This window comes from Seriola aureovittata, chromosome 22, assembly GCF_021018895.1.
Source record: "Seriola aureovittata isolate HTS-2021-v1 ecotype China chromosome 22, ASM2101889v1, whole genome shotgun sequence".
NCBI classification, from domain to species: domain Eukaryota; kingdom Metazoa; phylum Chordata; class Actinopteri; order Carangiformes; family Carangidae; genus Seriola; species Seriola aureovittata.
In genome coordinates this window covers 10,083,896-10,101,309 of record NC_079385.1, presented here as the reverse complement: position 1 = coordinate 10,101,309, position 17,414 = coordinate 10,083,896, and the positions used below count along the sequence as shown (strand labels likewise).

The 17,414-nt window shown below is 40.8% G+C and overlaps 3 protein-coding genes across 4 annotated transcripts; 2 read left to right on the top strand and 1 right to left on the bottom strand.

The window, feature by feature from the left end:
- Positions 1–3,225: 3,225 nt before the first annotated feature.
- Positions 3,226–12,753, bottom strand: pnpla8 (patatin-like phospholipase domain containing 8). Of its 2 annotated transcripts, none has more exons than XM_056367482.1 (10): positions 12,628–12,753; positions 10,244–11,229; positions 9,856–10,005; positions 9,585–9,736; positions 9,136–9,230; positions 8,829–9,000; positions 8,632–8,689; positions 8,180–8,374; positions 4,692–4,887; positions 3,226–4,506 (listed from the first exon to the last, which is right to left on the bottom strand). In XM_056367482.1, exons 2-10 carry the CDS (start codon positions 11,216–11,218, stop codon positions 4,232–4,234), a joined length of 2,268 nt encoding a protein of 755 aa, XP_056223457.1. In that variant the 5' UTR covers positions 11,219–11,229; positions 12,628–12,753; the 3' UTR covers positions 3,226–4,231. The 2 variants fall into 2 exon arrangements, with proteins under 2 accessions (XP_056223457.1, XP_056223456.1); XM_056367481.1 differs by having other exon boundaries at positions 10,244–11,401; positions 12,628–12,746.
- akap14 (A-kinase anchoring protein 14) lies at positions 11,441–12,608 on the top strand. The gene has a single exon (XM_056367488.1). The coding sequence runs from the start codon at positions 11,619–11,621 to the stop codon at positions 12,138–12,140; it is 522 nt and encodes a 173-aa protein (XP_056223463.1). The 5' UTR covers positions 11,441–11,618; the 3' UTR covers positions 12,141–12,608.
- A 1,470-nt stretch (positions 12,754–14,223) lies between the features above and the next one.
- avpr2l (arginine vasopressin receptor 2, like) lies at positions 14,224–17,351 on the top strand. Its single transcript, XM_056367486.1, has 2 exons — positions 14,224–15,386; positions 15,510–17,351. Exons 1-2 carry the CDS (start codon positions 14,564–14,566, stop codon positions 15,587–15,589), a joined length of 903 nt encoding a protein of 300 aa, XP_056223461.1. The 5' UTR covers positions 14,224–14,563; the 3' UTR covers positions 15,590–17,351.
- The last annotated feature ends 63 nt before the right edge of the window (positions 17,352–17,414 follow it).

Below are 17,414 nucleotides of genomic sequence, written 5' to 3'. Positions count from 1 at the left end.
AGGCGTTTTAGCAATGGAACTCTGCTCATGAATGAGTTGGTGTTTCTGTACATGGGTTTGCACCAACCAAAGTTATGCACCATCTCACTTATTTTAAATGCAAAATTACTCTCCATGGGTGTGACCTAGAAAACAGTCAAGGTGATTAATGTTGACACAGAGGATTTAGTTTTCACTGGACTGCCGTTGCACAGACACAGACATCCATGCAGAGCTGTTGGACAAATAGGATGTGTGTGTAGGTGTGTCCTCACGCTAACCGACTGGCAAAGCCATGTGGAGAGCAACACCACTGTGTAAACTGCTCTGCCGTTTCTTTTCAATGAGACATGACGACAGATTTTTTTCCTTTTCTTTTTTTTTTTTACAGTGTGACATTATTGACATGCCACTGCCGAGTGTGAAATACTCCTGCGCTTTCAACATTTTCATTAACGTCTCTGGAACTGCGAGTTTACTGTCTCTCTGTATGAAAACAAACAGCTCTGAAAACTGAATAACAAGCATCATTTAAAATTTTTTTTTTTTTTTTTTTTGGATTAGATTTGTGCTAAAAATCATTTGCAAGTAACAGTTTACATTTTTAGGATCCTCTCCAAAGCCTCTCTGGTGCACTGTGTAATTTAAAATCAGTTTATACAGGCTAGGATATATTATACTGAGACAATGTCTCTGACAGCTACCAGGTACCTGCTTCCATACTGTTTACATAGCAGCCTTCCTAACTTGGTCACTGAGCTACATCTGACAAACACTGATGTGAAGCTGCTGGGGTCTTCCTCTCACTGATATGTACAAGCTTCCTCACACTCCTTATCCTGAGACGACCCAGGTGGGGATGAGTATAAGTGACTGTATATGAATCCTCCTCAAGCCCTTTGGGTGATTTTTGCCCTCTGCAGCGACAGATTGGATGCATGAATCAATCCCTTCTACCTCATTTCTATTCCTGTGTGGCCTTCACGCACACACTTCTAACCCCTCGGGGGCCTATTTGTTGCTTCACTTGCATTGTTGGAGCCACTGTAAACCCATAGATTGTGATAACACATTGGATGGCTCTTGTTATGTAACCGTGTTTATACATTTGCGGCTACAACCCATACGGCAGGGGGCAGATACTAGAAATATGAAGCACAGCCATGACAAAACAAGGTAAGACACCTTGTACAAACTTCTTCTCACATGCTGCACTGTTTGTGTAAGATAATGACAGACGTCAGGCTGATAGACAGTATGTGTCAGCTGTGGGAGCTTGAAGACAAGAGAAGGAAAAGAGCGCAGCACTGGATATTGATAGCAAACTTAAATGTGATCACTTTTTTTTTATCCACAAAACCCTTCTTATATCAGCAAAATAAAAGAGGCCGATTGTGTAACATGTCTGCAAGATCAGGGACAAATTTAGGCAAACGTGGGCACACATACATTGAGCAGTCTGTAAATGAGAAGGGGAACTATAACGGTTGCTAGGGAACAACATAAGGCCAAACAATCCAATCGAGTTTGAGGAGGAGGGGAGACGGACAGCTCCTGCCACAATAAGCAACATAGGATAATAACACAATAGTATTGGTATGAACTATAATAATATATGTTTTCCACTCCTTCACGTAAACAGAGTCTGGCAGACTTCACTTTACTTTGGCACTCCGCCCTACTTCATACTCAAGGAAGTTGCCAGCAGGATGAACATCGCCACAGTGTGTTAATCTCATGTTCACCTCATTTGTCTGTCTTGTCCATGACACTCGGTCTCCACACAGTCTGACAGGAGACTTGAATAATACTCTGTGCCGTGTTTGACGGTGGACTCTCGCAGATATCAACAGAACCTCTGCATTCGAAGCTTTGAGAGTCGCAGATGAACATTAAGTCAGGTCCGCTATCGAAACACACAAATTAAAAGTGGCATTTTCTAGCAATATTTGTTTTGTAATTTAAATCAAAACATGGAATATATAACTGGAATACATCTTGACTGGAACAACTCTCTCTGTCAGGCTGCTCGGGCACACATTTGAAAACTGTTGATATGATTATGCATTGGTGTATGTATCATAGTAGACAAAACTGGGGGGTCAGTTCACTCAAAGCACAAAAAAACATTTCCTGTTAACTCCAAGTGGAATCTAAGGGTGTAAATAGTCTTATGTACATAGGTTCTGATGTATCCACCTGTGAAACGTCTTACACCACCCAAAATAATAGAGGTGAAGGGAACTTGTATTGTGCTGCTAGTTGATCAAGCATAGAAATTGGTAGCAGGGTTGGGTAAATATGTTTTTAAAGAGTAGTGTGCTCCAGCAAGCCTCGTTTTTAATCACATAATCACTATAATAAAGGCTTAATATTTGTACTTGACAGTGTGTCCAGACTTTTTAGGGAATTCAGTCATTCATCAGCAGCGGTTTTTATGGAAAATTAGATATTTGGAGATTTTTTTTTACAATTTCATAAACTACCATGATTTTTATAGCAGTCCCATCTCTCTCTAAGAAGTAACAATAAACTGAGATGACAACACATTTTTAGCCATACTGCCAGGTTTTAGCACAGATATTCTTGTAGGATCTGCTTACCCACTGGAAAGACCCTTCTAGAGCAAGGCCAAATGTAGGCAACACAACCATAAATCAGGCCTTGATGTCGGCATGAAATGTACCATGGTGAAGCTAAATCTGGCATTTGGGGAAAAAATAAAAAAATGGGCCATCAATCTATCAGTCAAATCAGTTATAAGATTGACAGGAATGAGGTATCAGTCAAGTGAAATACGTGACATATTATTTCTTTTGTTTCTGGCATGTGTCATTGTTGTGGAGGCTCACATGCATGAATCCTTGTGGCTTATTGTTCATGTTGATTGGGGTAACGACAGTGTGACTGGGAGGAATGACACTATGGAATTTCAGTTGATGTTCAATGGGATCAAAACAATAAAGCAGAAAATCAATGTGTACAATTGGGAGAAAAAAAGCAATTCATCATAGGAAGACACTTGGCATTCCTTTGTAGCAAGCCTATTGTGGGGCTCTTTGTGATGTGTGTGTGTGTGTGTGTGTGTGTGTGTGTTTGTGTTAAGTATGAGGCAGCAGAATGGAAAAACAGATAAACATCATTAAAATCAAATAACATGACATATATATCTGTGGTATGTATAATCATCCATTTTATAAGAGCGGAATTTCAAATAAGTCATCCAGAGGTCAAAGGTCAAAAGAACAGAGTTTATATCAAGGTTTTGAAAACCAAGTTTTATTATTTCATGACACTTTCTTAATTTTCGCATTCCACAAATGAATGAGGAAGGGAGGAATCAGGGGATAATGAGAAATGTCAGATTTATAAAGTGAAAAGCAACAAAAGCCGGGGCCGAGGAATTCAGGCTTAAGTGAGGTTAAAGGCAAAAGTTTCACACTAACTAATGGGCCACAATTCAGAGGAACAAAGAAGAACATGCTTTGTACCACAAGGATAACGCTGATCACATTCTAATACTTTATTTTAAGTATGAGAACAGATGTCAGTGTGGGTACCAGTATATAGTGTAGTATAGTGTATTTCTTTTATCTCATTTCTAAATTCTGGCAATAACACTCAAAGAGATAATTTGTACTTCAAATATTATTTACATATTCTCAGTTAAGAATTCTATTTTACAAAGTGCATGAGGTCTTTCTCCTGTACAGTGTTAGAAATAGGCAGTCATGTTTATGCTCTCACTAAGCAATCATGTATTTATTATATTTTAATGTATTCAAGTTACCGAAAATGCAAAAGAACATCAGTCTTATGTCTGTACATGTCTGTTACACAGTTATCCTATCATGTTGGCATTCATTCTTAATACCGTTTTTGTAGTACGGTCAACACCAATCAGCAAACCAAGGCTTTCAGCCAGTTTAAAATTCATACATTTACATTTACTTCCTTTGTCTGATCAGTCAAGTGATTGATCTCAACCTCGTATCAAAACCTGCTGAATTCTTTCAGTCTCCATCCGACATATTATCTCACAAAGAATAAATTACATCACATTTGTAATTTCATACTAATATTTATAGTACTGTCTTTTTTTATGAATAATCATCCTTCAGTGTTAGATGGATGATGACCAAACCATGTAAACATTTAGTATCGCTTCCCTAGATGCTTAAAAAATGTGTCCAGTTTGTTCCCTTCTTACCTTAACAACATCTTCGTGGTCACACTGTTACCAGGCTAACATCTACAGCTTGGAGACAAAGGGAAGACCCTCGTACATGTCGGCCTTGAGCTTGGCCCACTCGGCCAGTCTCTGGATGGTGCTCTTCTCCTGGCCCAGCACGCTAGCAGCCTTCCTCAGCTTGGCCTCGTTGCGCTCCAGGTAGCGCTCCCCCTCGCTCTTGAGGAAGTTCAGCTTCTCCACGCGGCTCTCGTTCAATGGGATGTCCTCGCTCATGTAGGGGTTGAAGCGGAAGTAGGTGTCAGGGGGCAGCAGGGCGTCCAGCATGGTGTGCACCTCTGAAACAAGGATGGAGAAGGAATCAAAATCTGACGCTAGCTGCAGGCAATTTTACATTTTCATCTTTGATTTTGATTTCAACTGAAATCGAGAAGAACTGCAGTGCATCGCACACCTCTCATCTGTGGTTTATAAGCAATGTGGGACATCAGATATATACGAACAACATTTTGTCTTGTCCTACCCTCGGTGTCTGTGGCACTGCTGATGACGTTGGTGAGCTTGGTCTTCAGGCTTGTGTAGGTCGTGCTGTTCTTGCCCGCCGCCTCATACCGTCCAGTGCCAAGAGACAACACACACTGCAGAGGTGTGTTTGGCCACAGACACTTACACTCATGGATGGCCAGCGCTGTGGGGTTGTTTATCAGAAGTCCTCCATCCTAAAGGAGAAGAGAGGAGAGACACAGTCAGCATCTCTGCAGTCAAATATGTTTACTCAAAATCACATAAAGGAAACTTTGTATCTCTGACATGTACCTCTAGTTTGAATATATTTGATGTGACAGCCGGTAGGGGACAAATGAGGTGAGGAGGACAAGCTGTCCCAGAGCTACACAGCTTTAAGCTGAAGAAAAAGAAGCTCCTGCGTCAGAGACGTGCTGCACTGGCAAACAGCACTGTTTATTCAGAGGTAAACAAGTAGGAAAAATAGTTTTTAGCAGCTATCAGCAGCTAAAATAAGCAATTCTTTGTCATTTGGACTAGAATTGACCTATATAATGAGTCTAATGGCTGTAATACATGATTATTATTGTATTATTAGTATTGAATACTGAATTTAGCATGAGTGATGCATAATGTTGCATTTTTAGTATTCTAAACCTGACTGAGTTCATTTAGAAGCTAATCATTAATTATTTCCCTGCTTTTTCAAGAGGCATGTGTTGTCACTTTCACTAAATAATGTTACCAGCTTCATGAAAGAGCTGCTGACCTAAATGATGCCGACAATAAGAGAAAGAGAGACAATCAGGCTGAATGGCTGCCTGGACCGATTTAGTGCTGAACACTCTTTCTAAGTCTTTCCCCTAGTCCAGTCCTGGACTTTATCCAACCACTGAAGTGCTTTTGGCAAGGATTAATAGAGACGGAGAGTGTGGCACACAAGAGGTCCGATACTCCCTAGCAGAGCAGGGGTAAAGGTCATTTCCACGCTTCTAGAGGGGGTGGGCAGTAGAAAGGTATTTTTAAAAAAAAACTTAGTTAGTAAATATCAGTCACCAACAACCAATACAATAAAAACACTCAAACTCAAACTTGTATTCTTAACCTAACCTAGCTAAAAAAAAAAAAAATACCTGAATAGCTCTAAAAAAATTATTTTGGATTCAAATACCCGTCTATGAGTGACTGGTGCTTTCCTTCGGTGCACTCTGCTGCCCTGGTCTCATTATTAATATGTGACAATACATAAATTAAACGTCATTCTGAGCCTGATTATGAAGCTGTTTACCCTCAGGTGTGAGCTATTGAAACAGTGGAGCACAGTTTGCACTCTTGAGACAGAAGGTTAATTACACAGCTGCTCCTCAGCTCTGACCCTCAACCTCTCACCCATGGGTCTCACCTAACTGAATGAGCACATAAACAAAACACTGATACAATTCAACAACCAAATGCTGGAAAATCATTGGGTATTAGTGTATAGTTTAATAACAGTTAAGTGGTATAACAAATACCTGCAGCTCAAGGGGAAATATTTAGGTTTTACCTTTACATTTTACCTTTGATTGTGTTAATGTGTCTCTTCAATGTGTGTGTGTGTGTGTACATATTTTTGATGCTGTGCAATGACAGAATTCTCCTGAGAAATACCGCTGCTAGTGCTGAAAACTAGAGTAGGAGTGAGACCGGTGGGTGGCAACGGTACCTCAAACTGTGGATAAAAAAAAATAATAAAAAAAACTATGCAGCTCCAAGAGGAATGTGGAGAACAACTCACACACACACACAACTCATTCACTCTCCATCTTTCCATCCCTGCTGTTATACTTTCTGCAGAGATGTCAGCGGGAGTATAAGCACAAACACACAGACAAAAGCCTGTTATACAAGAAAATGGAAATAATCAAAAATACATATTATCATCACAATGTTAGAGGTGAGGAGAAAGAGGTCCTCAGCTGATTGATTTCTAAAAGAATGACTCCAATCTCTCGCTGTCTGGAACAACATTATAGCTGGAAAACTGATCATGCACAGACAATATCGGCTTGTTAGTTAGCTTACTAATCAAAGAACATTACAGTCTGCTTAACACAGAATCAAAACTAGAAAAGGTCACATGGATTTCTGGAGTTGCATTCACAATGGTTGCATTACTAAACTTATTGGCATTTTAGACAAAAAAAAAAAAAGACCAGTAGGTCATTTGGTTTAATTAAAAATGCCTCAGAGAATCAAAGCTTAGATTAGGATGTGTTATTGTTTAAAACATAGTAAAGGCCTGTCTACCATGGGTCTTACATTAGCAAATGGCAGGGGAGAGAAATACTTGTTAGAAGCAGGGATAAGACTAATTTTGCCTAAGTAGGTTATCAAAATGAAGCTAAGCCCTGAGCATAATTGCTGCCCATAAAGACATCTAAAGATATCTGGCCTAATAATCAAATTTCATGAAATAACACGTTAAACAACTCTATTTGAACAGCACCCAAAAGGCACAACCAAGCAGTATAAAAGATCGCAGTGGTCGTCAATAAAAGGCATTAAAAACTTCCTACATTCTAGTCATTTATCAGATGCCTTTTATCTAGAATGACTTATAATCACTGCGACTGTACAGGAAGCTTAACGGTCTGATTTTCAGTCACTGACCTGCTACTTAAACTTGATCTACCATTCAGGAACCTAATACTTTATCCTCTCCACTATTCCTGTCTGTCTGTGACTCAAGAGGAAAAAGAGCTAAGTAATAATCAGTCATTACTCAGTGTGAGGATGCAAAGGAGTGATGTGAAGCTCATTATATTGAGTGTATTTTTCCCCATTTTGGACCTTGAAGATCCTCTCAGACACTAATGGTGGCGGACAGGAGCCCTGTTGAATTTTGTCTTTCATGAGGGATCAAAACCTCTTTCCATTTCCCTGTAGGACAGCAGGCTTAAGTCAGAGGACAAGGCCTTTTGATGTTTCGGGGCACAGACCGGACTCTCTCTCTACCTCTAACTCTCTCTCTCTCTCTACCTCCATCTCATTCTGTTCACTTTCTCTCTAATCCTCAGACACTTGACAGCCAGAAGAGAAGATGAATCAATTAGGGGACCACCTTCAAGGTTATGCGTTTGGAAGAGTGACACAAATCTACACACACATCCTTAATGAACACTCACACAGAGTACAGTACAGTCCACAGCGCCTCTGTCCTTGGCACCAGTCTTTTAAGAGATGCAGCATCGTAGCGGAAGTGTATTGATTGGTAAGATTTCAAGGAAATGACCCTCTCGCACTAATCTAGGGCTCTCAGAGAGCTGTGACTTTGTACATTACCAAGGCGGTGTGCATGGCAATTTCAGACCATTAAAAACCATGTTGCTACACTGCTTTTTATCTATTTTTATATATTACTCATTCATTCAAAGCCTCAAATATTTAAATTCAACTAACTAAACTAAACTGAACTGATCTAAACCTGGCGATGCCTCTCCCAGCTCTCTTGGTTTCATGTCATACCTGATGAAGGTCTTTTCCCAGGACAAATTCCTGGAAGTAGCCTGGGGCGGCAGACGAGGCCCTGATAGCCTGCCACATTTTGTGATGGCAGTCTCCAGGGTAGTGGGATCTCACTCCTGGCATGAGTCTGTAGTTCCTGAACACATAGGCCTTCAGAGGTAAACCCCTGTTCACAATAGTGCTCACTGCTGACACCTGGTGGACATAAAAAAAAAGGTTATGTAAATAAAAGCATGCCTAGTCATAATTTTTACAACACTTTGACTTTGGTCTTTTTCTTCCCACTTTTCTGTAATGAAGGAAAACTTAAATAAAACAACACATTTTGTCATCTGAAATATGAGCATTTTTGTGTCTCTGTATGTGCATTTATACATATACAAATAGAATTAACCCATGCACAAATAGGTGCAGTATTATTAACAGTACACACATATAAGGATGTGACTAACTTTAGGACAGTGTGGGTCCCTGGCACTCTCAATCATACATCCCTCACCCATCCGTTCCCTGGAGGAAACACAAAAATGGATTTAAGGAAAGGACAAATTAAATTACCTCTGCACCGGTCTTTAATTCAATTGGTGGGCAGGAGGGAGGAGATATGATTATATGAAAAACAAAGGATGAAAGAGTCGCGCAGACTAACTTGAGGATGTTTTCCCAGATTTCGCTGTCATAGAAAGCATGGCTCCAGCCCATCTTGACAGTTCCAACGATGACATTCTGTTTGAACACATCTGAGCCCAACTTCCTGTACATCTCCTCGCACTCTTCTAGGGGGATTTGAAAAATCCCCAACATGAAAGCCAAGATGGCACCTAAAGCAAAGGAACAAGAATGATGTGAAAGTGGGGCAGTTTACATAAAATCAAATGTGGAATCAATGACAGTCAAGCTTACAGAAGAGTTGAAGGACAACAAATGACTAACACTAAAAAGTGGTAACAATGTACCTGTGCTGACTCCACAGATGTAGTCAAAGAGCTGGTGGACTCGTTTCCCAGTCAGGGTCTGCAATTTATGGAGAGTCTGCAGGGCCAGCAGTCCCCTGTAACAAAGTCACAAACCTTACACAGCTAGACTAGTAAAAAATGCAGCTTATTGTATTTAAATCACTAAACATATAAAGATAGTCATAGCCATTTGGCCTGTCATAGTAGTTTTTTGTTTATATTTTTCTCTGGTGCAATTTAACTAAATTAGTTTTAATATTTTGTTAGTTGTCAGTCAAACAGTGGAGCAAGTACTGAGAACTGTAGTTTCTGTCAGTATGACTCCTTTCTTTAGCCACAGTAACATTTGCTTGTAAGAACAGCAAAAAGCAGGTTGTATCATTTTATATTAATCAGCAGAGAGCTGTTTTTTTAATACAGAAAATATCACATTTCCTTAAAAACTGTACCGTGTTCCCCCTCCATCTATGGCCAGGACCCGAATTCCTCTTCCTTTGACAGGTTCGGTGTAGCCAACCAGGGCCAGCGCTTCTCTCACAGCGGCCTGAAGAGGAAGGTCTCTGGCCTGGCGCAAACGAAGCAGGCAGGGCAGCACACTCTCCTAAAGGTCACAATTACACACAAACATACTGACTACTACATTTCCCAGATACAAAAACATTTAAGGACTGTGCGACTCCTCTAACTTAAAAACAAAAAACAAACAAAAAACCCACTAACCTTGATAGCGACACCTCGGGTCTCTGGGAACTCCAGGAGGTGATAGCTGAGCTCCTCCACTCGAGAAGCAAGAAGTTTGACATCAGTGACCCTCTGCAGGCCTTTCACCAGAGCTCTGGTCCTATTGTCCACACTCACCCTGGCTATTATCTGCATGACAAATAGGCAGCAGGAACAAAAAATTAGAACCGTCTAATAAAATATAAGGTCTTTTTAAAGGTCTTTTGATCTATGTTGAAATTTAACAACCTAGTAATGCAGTTTTATATAATACTGGCAGAAAACACAGAAAACATATTCATTTGACAACATTGATGTTTTTTCTCATTTTGCTTTTTGGACTCCCTTGAGCATTCAATGATCCTTAGAGCAATACTGAGCACTTTACCTTCTGCCTTTGAGTCAACTGCTGTTGCTTCACTTTATCGACTTTCTCCTCTTCACTGTCTGTCTTCTCTCCTGCTTTGTCTGCAGTGGGCTCTTCCCCAGCGACTGCCTTCTCCTTCTCCTTCTCAGGTGCGATGCTTTTGGAGTCACCTCTGAATTTGGGGACCAGTGGAGCTATGTAACTACCAACAAAAGCCTGAACGCTGGGACGAGGGTAGGATAGATAGTGGGTGAAGCCTTTTTTAGTTGAGGTAGTGGGTACAGGGATGGACTGAGCTGCATTTTCTGTTGCAGGGGTGTCAGAAGAGGGCGTTCCTACTGGAGGACTGAGCTTTTCTGATGGTGAAGGAGGGACAGGAGAGGTAGCTGGCACTTCAATACTCTTAGACTCTGCCACTGGAGACAAAATAGGAATGTGATCCCCTGTTCTCTGAGGGGTAAGGTGAGGAACAGGCTCACAAGCAGGATCATCCCCTCCTCTGTGCTGCTGCAGTGGCCTGTTCTCTCCATCTTCTACCTGTGTGTTGGTGCCAAAGTAATTATTGATGTGCTGAGCCAGAGTTTTGTGGGTCTCATCCATATTGGTTGAAAGAGCTGCTGGGTGAAACAGCTGCATAGTTTGTTTTGCCACAGTTGAGGACGAGCTCGGGCCAGGCACACTTGCCGCTGAAGCTAAACTGGATGTTGACTTCTTGGTGACAACAAAAGGCTTTTCTGTAACTTTGTGCAATTGCTTTTCTGACTCTTCCTCTGCTGTGTTCCTCTCACCTTCTTCGTCTTCTTTCATGGTGGTTTCAGGTGGTGACGGAGTAGCTATGTTGTTTGAGTTTACGGTCTCTGCTTTGACCAGGGCTTTTTCCACATGGGTGCTGTCGACTGCAGAGCTGCCAGGCTTCAGGCGGGAGAACTTGGAAATTAGGTCTGTGCTGCCTACTGCCTTGGTGACACTGTCGAGCGTGGTCCTGATCCGCGACATGCGTCTGCTCACTGGGAACAGTAGCGGGGGGAAATTTAAGTCAATCAGGCAACTGGATAATGCTTTAATGTCTGTGTGAAATAATGCAGCATCCTGGTGGGCTGCCTGCAACAAACTACAGTGGATTCTGTGGAAAATCCATTTTGGAAGGGAAAGTATCAATGTTGCTAGTTCCACAATTTCCTGGAAAAAGGATGAAATAGAAATAATCTCAAGAGACAGTGTGCACAAAAAATGTAAAACAAAACACCATCTATATGGCAGGAGTCAACACTGCAAGTAAAAACTGGGCCAACAGAGGGCCTTGGTAACCATAGCAACACCTCGAACAACAACAGATGCTGACAGCAGCTTTTGCAAAATAGGTTTCCTGTATATTGACCAGTGTTACAGGGACAATATGGAAACTCACGGACCTTCACCTAATGTCAATCTCACAGCGGAGTCAGCTCAACTTGTAAAAACCCTGCTGGAGAAACACCGCCACACTATCACGAAGGAGCAGGAGGGAAACTCTCCTGAGAGTGAGTTGAAGAATATTAAGTGGGTTGCAAACAAAGACTTCACGATGGAAGTGGGGAAACAGCAGATTGGGGAATACATTCAAACATGGGATGTGCAGCCATGCTGGCTTTACAGTCTGGATTTTCTCTTCACGACCGAGGAGGAGCATCACACCTTCTACCACTACCGGGCACGCTTTAGCACCCCGACACCGCGGAAGCCTATTCAGGGGACGGCTTGTGTCTACTTCATCATGGACACCTCTAAAGTCAGAGACCAAACTCTGCCCGTGGAGGTGCACTTCGTGGTGGAGTCAAATAGGCTGGTACACACGCCGGGGAGGACCAGATTCAGAGAGAAGTGGCTGGCGGACGTTATTGAGAGCAAGACTTTGCTCCGAAATGCGGTGCAGTTTTGAATCGACTGTCATTAGACACCACAGAACCACCCGGAAGATTCCCGAATCCTTGCGAAAATACCAGTGTTGTCATTAGATCCCACATTGTGGCTTTGAATTTTCTGCTACCCTAGCCACTTCGCAATAAAATAGCTCGAAACGAAAATGACAAGCTAGTTGCCAGTCCTCATTCACTGCTTCTGAATTGTCTGTTTTGTTGGACCTCACAGTTGCTGCAACGCTAAATGTTAGCCAGGTTCAAAACTGATTCAGACGTATTCAAGACTGCGACACTATTTATGTTATATTATATGTTTATTCAAAGGAATAAACACCTCATGAGCATGATGTTTGAAAGCTAGCTTGCTAAGCAGACAGCTGTGTACATTGCGAAACGTTTACTAGCTACAACCTATTAGCTGCTGCTAGCCACGTTAATGAATGAACGGCGTATTGTCAGTTTTTCCACTTTGACACAATGTCACATAATAAATTGTTTTCTTCTTACCTTACAAAACACAGACCGTTAAATGTGTCGCCGAAATGTTTCATTCTACGTGGTGGTGCTGGTTAGAAAAACTAAACAGGAAGAAGAGAGGAAGTGACGCACTTGGCCTATATTATTGTGCAGTGCTGTATTTCTGCCACTAGATATCGACAAAACGTCGTCATAATAAAAAGAACAAATATTTTCATTGCAAAAACTGAACTGAGAAATTACAAATACAGGTGTTAAGAATTATGCAATCGATTTCAGACATTTTGATGCACTGACAACACTATAACACATGTTTAACTATCACTGTGACCATTTGTGTCTTGAACAGAAAACAGCTGAATGTGTGCCTAAAAAAATCTTTACGCCCTTCAGGCAGGGTTGTACTTGGCTTGAAGTAATCAGTGATTAAATATTAGAGGTAATTACATTCTTGGAAGTTCTATCAATAACCAATCTCTCTTTTTCTAGATTAACATGCACACATAGTTGCCAATCACTTATTGTTCATAACGGTTTTAAAATCAGTGGGGCAACAGTGTTTTTTGAAAATAATAGTTCACATTCTGAATGTCTTGCAGTCAAAATGAAACAGTGAATCAAAGCCAGCGAGAGCTGTGTTATAACATCACATGGCTTTTGTGGGCCTGATTTTCATGGTGTTTCACTGCTTGGAGGCCTAGAGGGTTGGATCATGTACAGTGTGAAACAATGGCTGAAGATTGATGTGTTAGTCAGTAATTATAATAATAGGCCTACTATCTGATAGATCCAGGCAGATTGCTGCCCTGTTAAAGGTTAATACATGTGGAGGTGTCTTTTCAAGAAGATCTTGTTCACATGAAGAGGAATGAAACACTAATGGTGTGTGTGTGTATAAAAAGTAAAATCAGGTCAGAGAAAAAAAAATGTGTCTATGACCTGATGGATCTATACTTAAACCTTTTATTCACTATACCTCAGAATCAGGCATTTACTTGGTCCATTTTCATGCCTTTTCATGCATTACTATACTTTGACGTTTTATGCCTTGCCATACTATGTAGTTTTTATGACTTTTTAAGCTTAAATATAACATGACATTTTTATGAATTTTCATGCTTCTGTATATTGTGACATTTGTATTCTGTGGAGGACAATATCATCTCTGTCTCTGCCTGTCTGTCTCTTCAGTCTCAATTTCAGAGCTTTTATGGAAACTTCAAGTGAATTACTGTCCACCCTGCCTCTATTATCAGTGGAGTATAGCAATGTTTTCGTTTCACCACTGATGCAATGGTTTTCTCAGCTGCTCTTTCAAAACCAGATATTTGCAATGCAAGTAAGATGCAAAAACATTATGGCATTAATACTAAATCAGTTGCTACATCAGTAATGCACCTGAGCATCTGGAAGGTATACAGTATGTACTCCTGATGCACTTACACTCTCACTGAAAACAATCTCTGGATCTGAAAAACTCAAAAGATTAAGCGTAATCTATAACAGAATACAAACATTTTAGCCTTGAGGACCGCTTAAGACAGTCAGTCAGTTCTGAGGAGTTACAGGTTAATAAAGATTAATAATACATTTAAACAGTTCAGGGGGGAAAAGATTTCCATTTCACAGTGCATTTTTAGGTTATGGGTCCAAGGATTAAAAAATGACATTGGTCAATTCTAGTCATTTCCTAGATTTCTATATTTGTGTGCATATGAATGTCACAATTATCATATTGACATTCAGTCAACACTGACAACTTTGACCCCTCTCTCCCCTTCAAGTCGATGGATTCGCTCCTCGCAGCCCCCGCAGTCACTTTGCATCGTGGTGCACCAAAGGAGGAGAATGTGGAGATGTTCCCGCGCCAACTTGTCAATATTCCAACACCTTGATAATGCGCCGAAATGTCGATTGAACCTTGAAGTTACGAGTCTTGCGGGAAACATCAGGAATTCGTGCTAGAATGGATTCCAGCAGCAACATCTCTGAAATGGCACTAGATATGGATGGAGAGGTGTATGAACATTTTGCGCTCATCCGAGCAGGAATTTTGGGTTTGGTTTTTGTGCTGGCAACGGCTGGTAATCTTTTTTTCTTAGGCACACTTTGGAAGAAGCGAAAAAGAAACTCAAGGACCCAGCTTTTCCTCTTGCACCTGTGTTTGGCTGATCTGGTGGTGGCTTTCTTCCAAGTCCTGCCGCAGTTTTCCATTGAAATTACGCACAGGTTCCGAGGCACAGACTTCCTGTGTCGGTTGGTAAAATACTTGCAGGTGGTTGGGATGTTTGCCTCCGCGTACATGATAGTGGCTATGACTTTAGACCGGTACCATGCGGTTTGCAAACCGATGGTTTCCTTCTTGAACGGCTCATTTAGGAGATATCTCTCCATAGGCGCAGCGTGGCTGCTCTCGCTCGCCTTCAGCGCTCCTCAGTTCTTCATCTTCTCTCTCCAAGAGGTGGGGGAGAACCAGTACGACTGCTGGGCGACATTTATTGAACCGTGGGGGAGCAGGGTTTACATCAGCTGGATCACCCTATCAGTGTTTGCCATACCTGCCGTCATTTTACTCTATTGTCAAATAAGAATATGCACAACAATCTACTTCAACATGAAGAGAAAGGCGCTGCAGGCAGGGCGCGCAGACACGAAGGGGGTGTCCAACGCGATGCTCAAGACTGTGAAGATGACATTTGTTATTATAATGGCATACACCGTGTGTTGGAGCCCATTTTTTGTTGCACAGTTATGGTCTGCATGGAGTCCAAGCAGTGCGCCTAGTCAAGGTTGGTCTATTTGGAAAAAAAAAAGAAAAGTAGATCCCCAAACCTGAAGGACCAAATATATCCAATTGGTAATTACTGTCACTTTGTTGAAGGCCCATACGTCATCTATCCTTTCTCTTTCAGGTCCCGTGTTTGCTATCATCATGCTGCTGGCCAGTCTCAACAGCTGCACCAACCCCTGGATTTATATCTACTACAGCTAAAATGGTTGACCTGCATGTGCCAAAACTGTGAGACATTTAATATCAAGAGCTGATACACGCCTGACCTGAGTATCTCATCAGGATATCTGACATCCAGAGAACTAAAAATCCATCATGGATCCTGTTTTTTTTTTTTTAATCTGTAGTTTCTGCCAATGCATGCTTGTAGACTGGATTTCTGTTGATCTCTGTTTGCATCTTACAGTATTTTGTCAGTTGTCACGTTTCATCATGAATAACAGAAAAACACATATTTCACGTTTTAGCAGAATAGTTTGCAGTTGTGAACCAAGATGACACACACAGTACTTACTGCATATTAAAAGTATGCAAGCATAAGTTTAGAACAGGAGTAACAATGTTTGCACATAATACAATACTATCTTTCATTCAGTGCCGGAGGACGCTGAGACGAATATTAACACAATCTCAAAAACAATCAAGGCATTCTATACAGACTGTACAGATAAACGGAGCATACACCATCCATATTTAACTATTTCATGTACTGTAATGTTTTCTTTGCTGGGTGTTGTGAACTGTACACACGAGCTATTTGAATCTCTCTGTTTTTTAAACTGCTTCCTGCATGATCACAAATAAACACTGAAAATACTGTTCCTGATATTCAATACAAAAATTAAATGATAACTTACTATTTACGGCACTGATGTCACCCTCTTTAGTTTACCTGCAGCTGACAGTTAAACCTGAATCTGATTCTGTAGCATAGACGTAAATCACCTGTTGGAATTTTAACATTGTCATTATCTAAACAGATTAACACAAAGAGATTTAGCTTTAATTTTCAATTTTGAAAATGGACTTTTATCATGAGGCCTTTGCTTATTTAATCTTATTGTCAGTCTGTTATGTACTGATGTTACTATACTTATTTTATTATAAAAAATTTTATCCTGAGTCCTATTTTATTGATCATCAGTTGTTCATTTCCGTTTCTCCTTTCACAATGAAAAAAGATTAGTAATATTATTCCACTATACACTGAGATCAAGGCCTGCACTTGCTTCTATAGGATTTGTTCCTTGCTCCTTTGTTGCCAGGAGATCTCAGTGAGATGGCGTTTTGTCTTCCCTCCGTGATTAGGTGCAATAGGATTACAACAATGTCATTTCATTACTAATTTCAATAATCCATTCTCTTATTCACTGATGGTGCGGCAGGGACCAGTATCACTCTTGAGCAGGGAAATGTGTCATCTTGTAACACCCTGGAGTCATTTGAAATTGCACTTTCCACATCCTTTCATATATGCAATCAGTCATTTTGTAATTAATTCAAAAACCAATTTAGCCTCTCCTCTGCCCCTCTCTTATTCTCTCTGCTACACAGCTGGTTTGGAGAACGAAAGTACATCAAATCAAATAGCATTTACCATGACAAGCAAGAACAAGCAGAAACTCCATCATGCCAACATCATGGATGTATACTGCCTTTTTAGTCCAATTATGTAATGCACTTCTGAATGCTTTGCTTGATTAAATCAAAAACCACAGCCCCCAGAGGCACACATGCTTTAAGAAAAACATTCAAAGAACACCTCACCCTACTTCAAAGTAAATCCATTGCTCATTTTTCTGTAGAGTTGAACATTTTGCAGAAGATCGCGTAAAATGACAGTGTGCTACTGGAAATCAAGCACCGGGCTGAAATAAACTGACGACTTAATTATAACAAAAATACAGCACTTAAGCAGCAGGGCGCTAAGAGGACCTTTCTTGTAACTCAAAAGTAAAAGCGCGGATTGAAGAACAAACTGCATGTGTCCGTGCAAAACATGGCATGACCTGTTGCTTCTCTGAAC